Source organism: Augochlora pura, chromosome 5 (genome assembly GCF_028453695.1).
Source record: "Augochlora pura isolate Apur16 chromosome 5, APUR_v2.2.1, whole genome shotgun sequence".
Lineage (NCBI taxonomy): Eukaryota > Metazoa > Arthropoda > Insecta > Hymenoptera > Halictidae > Augochlora > Augochlora pura.
Genome location: NC_135776.1, coordinates 12036236 through 12043569, shown reverse-complemented (window position 1 = coordinate 12043569; position 7334 = coordinate 12036236). Strand labels below are relative to the sequence as shown.

The 7334-nt window shown below is 33.6% G+C and overlaps 1 protein-coding gene across 1 annotated transcript; it reads right to left on the bottom strand.

Annotated features, from left to right (window-relative positions):
- Positions 1 to 657: 657 nt before the first annotated feature.
- LOC144470084 (trypsin-1-like) lies at positions 658 to 6844 on the bottom strand. Its single transcript, XM_078180898.1, has 5 exons — positions 6735 to 6844; positions 4545 to 4713; positions 3876 to 4011; positions 1903 to 2010; positions 658 to 1163 (listed from the first exon to the last, which is right to left on the bottom strand). Exons 1-5 carry the CDS (start codon positions 6784 to 6786, stop codon positions 867 to 869), a joined length of 762 nt encoding a protein of 253 aa, XP_078037024.1. The 5' UTR covers positions 6787 to 6844; the 3' UTR covers positions 658 to 866.
- Positions 6845 to 7334: the final 490 nt, after the last annotated feature.

Genomic DNA, 7334 nt, shown 5'->3' with positions numbered 1-7334 from the left:
GTGGTGAGATGGTCAATGGAAGTGTTTCGCAGATAAATAAACTGCTGTCAAAACGTGTGCTGTCAATATGGTATTTTATATCTTGGCCCAATTTTGTTGTTTTGTCTTAAAATTACAGCGCCCTATTAAATTATATACATGTAAACAAAATAAATTCATCGTGAAACATTTGGATTGGTACACTTGTTTTCATTCAATGTTTTCAGTAGTAATAGTTTTAATATTTAAATAATAGACACTTTTGGAACAATGTAACTGATTATAAGTATGCTTAGGATATTTTGTATATATGCCTATGATATTGTATATACATATATACAATATATTATATGTATAATATACTATATATATAGATTTATATATCTTGTTCCTCCAAAAATAATTAACATTAATTGACGACACCGAGCTATTTGCCATTTAATTAGAAAAGATACAAACAAAAAATTGAATTAATTATATATTGTTAATTGCTCCGTCTTCTTCTTTAGTAATTCATAAACAAGATCGCAACTAATTCGTTAAGGAAAAAATTACTGCAAATCACCTGGCCAATCACACCTTTTTCGAGTATACGTTTCTGTTATCGGTGAAAAATTTATTCATATTTGTCGCTTGGGAAAATAGATGGTTTTTTACAATAAGAAACTCTCATAACAGTTGCATTATCCTAATCTGTTTTTATTCATTACATAACAATTTTTTGAACACTTAAGTCTGTTAAAAATGCATTCTGCATTTATCACTAATTGTATGTACGAATCGAATGTTTAAATTTTACAGAAACAAAATCAAATAAAACTAGGAAACAGAAATATTGTAAAATATGGGAAAATAAGTATCGGCGGTAGTTATTGTCGTTTGATTATTTATACGCCACTGTTCTGCTTGATCCAAGAGCGAAGCTTGGCCACGTTCGTATAAACGCCTGGGTATTTTGGTTTAGCGCAACCATAGCCCCAAGAGACGATGCCGTAAAGAGTGCCGCCAGAAGTCAAAGGACCACCAGAGTCTCCTTGGCAGGAGTCTTTGCCTCCTTGGGTGATTCCAGCGCAGATCATTCTGTCCGTGATTCCGTTCATGCGGCTGTATGCGTCTTCGCACTGTTTCCTATCAACGATGGGGATGGACACCTTCTGCAGCAATGCCGATGTAGATCCTCCTTCCTAGGGAACAGTTAAAAATGGAATTTTGTGAGATAAATCTGTCGTACAAAGCAATTTATTTATTTAGTACTTGTTGCTTCATAAATATTAATTCTGGAGAATAGTTAATATTATTCTTGAGAAAAAGGGGGAATGTTAACTACGAAGATGGAATGTTTCATTATGTAAATAGAATTATATAATTGAGTTTATATAGTATATTATTAATAGTCTATTTATTTTCGCAATGTCCACTCTAAATTTTTCTAGAATATGATACTTCTAATAATAAAAAATACCGAAAGCAATAATCATAATTATCGTGACCATTATCATACTTTAACAGCGCATTTTAAACAATTTAAAGTCTTTTTATTTACTCCAAAAATAGGCAGTGATCAACACTAAATCTACCAAGCAACAAAATAATTAGTAAACATTAGGAAAAACTGTATTTATATATCTACTATTATTATGATATAATAATTGCATGAAGTCTTACTATAATTATGATATTTACACGAAACGTGTTCAATAATTGTCTATAAAATCGTCTGGATAATTACAAGCAACTTGAAAACAAAAAATACGAAACCAGTCATTTTAATCGGTAAATTTGTTATATTAATTCAATAAAGCGAAGACTTTTAACCAACTGAACATCGCAGAAAAACCGTGTAAGTTATTCGGCAAATCAAGAATCAGAATTGGCATTTGTAAAAGCCTAATCAAAATTGAAACGTAGAAACAGTTCGCTCACCCTCAGGGCTCCCCAGCCTGTGACCTCTACTACTTTGCCACTTGGAGGTTCCGCGCTAGCCAGTTGTACAGCCTTCACAGATGAACTGAATTTGAAAGGTTCATTGACCTGCAACAGCATTTGTCAACTTTAGGGCGTCAGATGTCGGATTAACTGTAAGAATGTGATATTTAAAACTGTCTCGTGACCGCAGACGCGGAGCAACTTAAACTCGGTTACCATTAGACAGGGGATATCTGTGAAAATTTTCTGTAAAAGTCGCAAGAGATCATGTCTGAAGTATGCTTCACGATTTCAGTGTTCTAAGAATAACTTATAATGCGTTTTTTACGTATTCTTAAATCGCGCACTCTCTCCTGTGTAATAATTGTTAGTTATTATTAATTATAGGTTGTATAAAAACGTGTGTTTTGTTACTTCGAATATCTAATTAAACTATGGACAGAGTAGTTTATGTGTTGATTTAATTGTTTAATTTAGGCGCTGTAATTCATAAAATTCGTGTGAAACGAAAAATATTATAATTAAGTAGTGTTAACGATGTCCTAGTTACTATAATGTTATCTTTTTTGTTGTACAATTTATTTACTGATCTTCTTGATCGGCAAGAACCATCTAGTAACAATATTTAATATAGAAGGGATGAATATTTAGAGATTTATTTGTATTTTGTATATGACTGTTGTATGTCGTTGGAATATTTATCGTGCATGAACGTCCATGTTCATTTCAATTAAAACGATATTAATTTAAATACGATACTTTTGTTTGGTTAGGTTTTCTATTGGTTAGGTTAAATATCGACATAAAATGTATTATACAGAGTGTCCCAAAAATCGCTTTCAATTGTGAAATAGTGAGTTTCTGAGGTTTTTAAGAATAACTGTTTAGTTAGCGAAAATGCAATCTGTGGCATTGTTTATGAGTTATTAACGAAAAACAGTGGCCAATGAGCAGTGAACAGATGTTCATAAATAATACAATTCTACAACTCGCACGTACTGGTGTGCATTACCTCGTAAAACTAAGAGACTCCAATTTATTTAAATTTTACACACCTTTTATTACGATAAGAGTCGCAGTAATGTAACTTATGTAATCATCTCCCACGAAAACATCTTCATCATGTACATTATTGTAAAATGAAAAACCAAATGAACATTATAGAACTATATTAATATCGAATTCGTACCATAACGAAGGAGAACTTTTATTATCTCCTACTATACTGACTTTATTCTAGTACAAGTATATATGAAAATTCTTGTATTATTATTAAATATATTTGAGAAATCAACCGCGGAATAAATTCGATATCGAAAACATTTATCATTCGATTTGTTTGCGATAGCAGATAAATTGAACGACGCGACCTATGATACACAGTTTTTCGTTAATATCTCCTCAATAACATTTTATTACACATTTTTGGAACACTCTATATATAAAGTAAGATTCATAGTGAAATCTAGTCAAGGTTATATATTATGGCATAGTATGGATTCACTAAAAATTTCCACACTTGTTGAAATAATTTTGATTTCACCAAATTTGTTTACGTTTAAAAAGCTGTTGGAAATACAGATATATATTATACGATCCAAAAGACTCAATTTTGTAAGAATAAAATGCAATAAATCATATCAAATGGGAATGCAATAAAGTCTTCGAAAATTTATTTTTGCAATATCATGGGATCCAAGCGTTCTATTATTTAAACATTATATTATTATTTAGATATATTATCATCTAGTAGAGAACTCGACGGAGTAATTTTTATTAAAAAAATCTGTATTCGAAAATAAATCTTCGTATAGTAAGTATCGTACGTCGAAAAAGCTATCTTGTATAATGTTAATATAAAACAAAGGAAACCGCAATCTGCGCGTAATTATAAATGATAAATTCATATCTGGCTCTGTGTTTCTCAACCTGGAATCTTCAATTTCGCTGAATTCGAAGGTTTCACTCACCTCGATAAGAGCGATATCATAGTCGATGGTCTGCGAGTTGTACTGAGGATGGCGGATAATGTTCTTCACAGTGTGGCGAGTGCCTTTGTTCTTGTCATTGTTGCCAGCTCTGAGACTGTAGCGACTGGCTGCCGATCTGTAATCGACGAGACATCAAAGTGCCAATGATTCTGGTTTACCTGAGATTGACGCGCGCGCGACTGTATAACGCGCCGATGAAACCGGGCTGGCATTTCCTTTTCAAAATACGCGGCCGGCATTCAGCGAGCCCCCTCTTCATTATGCAATAGTCGACACGCGAAATGGGATGTAATATCCCTGAAGTTGATTTAATTCGATAATAGAATTTCGCGGCGGCTAGCGTCGATTTAATGACACCCTGTCTTCCGGCATTATTCAATTATTCGCGCGACTTCGACGATGGGCACACTTTCAATTATCCGAATAATTAATAATACAATTGAAAGCTTGCACGACGTCAAAGCAGTCGATTCCGACGCGCTAATAAATTTTACAAGCGGCCAGTTAAATATTCTATCGGCGGACATTAACTGGTGAAACGCAGTTTTCACTGGCCCGGGCCAATATAACCAAATTCCGTGACACGTGGAACAGGGTTAGGGTATTTCGTGTCCACGCGCTGTTAGCTTTACGCATTTGTGTTATTACCCCACGCAGTGACCAGCCGTGACGGCCCATTTACTGCTGATGATCGAGGCGCCACAAATGTGTCCCGTAGTTTGAAGGCTCAGTTGATGCGGGTGTTTCGAAATATCGACTGGGTCTCCACCCACGATACGGGAGTCCGGAAGGGGGGGCAGCATCTTCAGCACGGAGCCTGCAATGGTGCAACTTCCGCTTAGATTTTCAATCGAGACTTTCACTTTAATTTTATTTATGTCTTATTTCGTTTTCAATTTTATCTAATTTTCTGTTTTTAACTTTGTTTAAAGTACGAGTTAAATTTTATTTACAGTACAAATTCAATTTAATTTTATTTTATTTTTCAGCACAAGTTAAATTTTATTTAATTTTATTGAAAGTACAAGTTAAATTTTGTTTCTAAAGCTATGCAATTTTTTTTAGGACTTTCAATGACGCTTTCCCATTAATCTATATGAAACTGCAGTAATTATAGGAAAATATTTACAACAAATATCTAATAGTCCGTTTCTGCTTTCTAATACGTACTGTTTTTTATTTTTTGTATAAATAAAAATATCTGCATTGTTCTTACAATCTTCCTATTCAAACAATTCTATATCATTTTAACAATATTTCCTCAAAAAGCATAGAAACTCTTATTTACTTTTACTGCAACTAGTTTTCATACATACTGTAGTTTTAAAAACTCTTTTCTCTTCCCCAACAAATCTGCACAGTTCCAAAAAGATCAGCATTTACGGATTGCCGAGCATCCTTTGTAAGTAGTGCAAAGTAAAATATACTGTACATACTATACTATATGAATTATACTAAGGAAAACTATTTTGAATTTAGACTTAATTCTTTGGGGCCGTTAAAACTTATTCTGCCACGTTTTAAAATAATTTTTGTTAAGTTTATTTGCAGTGAAAAACTTGTTAAAAGCCTATTGACTGTCAAGCCTATTGACACGTCAATTGTTTGCATACCTTGCACGTAACTCATAGAAAGACACAGTGACATAGTGGCTTACAAAGCGATATAAAATCTGTATCGACTAATTGCATGTCTTATCAGTCAGTCCACGTAAATTCTACTGATACGACCAAATTATCTGTGAGAAGAGAAACGAGCGAATAGGATGAAAGTCAAAGTACATCGAAATTGTGGAAATTGTTCAAATAATAATTGTTCAATTCATCTGTCTACTGTCTGATTATTTGTCACCTTTATTTATATATCGTAATTTAATGTATACTGTTAGGATTATTTCTTGTGATATTTGTTGATTGTCAATTCAGACTCGTAATTTTAAACAAAATGCGTCGAGTTTGAAAGTTATTGTTTATATCTGGAAGCAAAAAGATGGACTAGTATCTATATTGAAACTAATTTATGGCACGTTGTTAGTTCATTTTACTGATAATATTTTTTCTGAAATATTAATAGGTAAATTAGATACAAAGTAATACTTGCAATTAATTGATGCTATTGGTAAACTATTATTATTTGTGTTACTATATATTACTGTATAATACTATATATTACAATATATCACTGTATATGACCATATGTCACTATATATCACTATATATTACTACTGGCACTTCCTGTTTCTAGAACTGACTACAAAGAACTGTCAAGGTTATGTCAAAAGAACTGTCAATCATTGCAACTGAAAACAAAATCGTTTGCCAAAAGTTATTATTTCGAAAAACAACAATTGTAAAACTTTGTGTATTTGCTTTGATTTCTTTCAATAATTCACTTTACTTAATTAAAAGATTAACACTTTGCACTCGAAGCCAGTTTAGCTATAAATCTAAAACAATTTCTCTATCTTATAGTATTTTCATTCTATATAACAAAGTGCATACAGAATTGATTCGTGCGACTCGTATCAACAATTTTACTGTTTAACAATTTTTTAAATATAAACTTTGTCAATATAAACATTATTTAACAGAGCCACCACTCGACTGTAAAGGGTTAATAGCATTTATATTCGACTTTCCCTGTGAGAAATGCTCCAATTATATTTTATTTATATTTATATTTTACTTATATTTCTATTTCATTTATATGAGCAATCAAACTTATTCCGAGTATAATGAAATGGACCCGCGACAAATCAAATTTTTAAAAGGAGTTGTCAATTCCCAAAGCAAGGGAAAATGGAGATCGAGCTCTAAACAATTGTTTATTCTCACTCACCCAAGGCTCCGGCGATTAAAACAGTCAGTACCAAACACACAGTTCGGATCATGTTGAGAAGTATGCTGCAGAACGTTCGCGTCGTGCTTTTATACGAGAAACTTGTTCTTCTGATTCAGCGAAAAATCCTTATCTGACGACAATGCACCGTACTTTGCACGAGCGGCACGTGGCGCAGGCATTCGTAATATCGTAGTTACGGTGGCGGAGCAGGGTGGCAGCAGGGGAAGAAGGGATTGGCTGATCTTCTCTACGAAAAGAATAGTCTAGCTTTTTCGCAAGCACGATTGCAACGATATCGCGAGATAAAAATCACGTCGTAGCCGGCTAAGCGGGGCGATGGGACTTTGAATAAGCGCGCTATAGAGCCGATAAGGAATTTTTAGCGATGTTTATCGTGCCGATGGATTCTATAATATCGGAGGCGAGAGATTTTTCGGCGAACCGTTAGTGAGGAGATTTAGAATTCTTGGGACAGCGTGTCGGCCACACGCTTGCCGATTATTCGCGACTCGTGAACACTGGTTGAACCGAACAGGATGACGCTACTCTCTCTCTCCTTCGCGTTCACGACGACATTGATTTTTTAAATAACAGATT

Bases quoted from the DNA above. Each gene is read 5' to 3' on its own strand.
- LOC144470084 (XM_078180898.1), bottom strand. From the start codon at position 6,786: ATGATCCGAACTGTGTGTTTGGTACTGACTGTTTTAATCGCCGGAGCC. The intron at 4,714-6,734 runs GTGAGTGAGAAT...GCACCATTGCAG, and splicing joins TTTAATCGCCGGAGCCTTGG to GCTCCGTGCTGAAGATGCTG. The intron at 4,012-4,544 runs GTAATAACACAA...CGTCGATTACAG, and splicing joins ACGGCTGGTCACTGCGTGGG to ATCGGCAGCCAGTCGCTACA.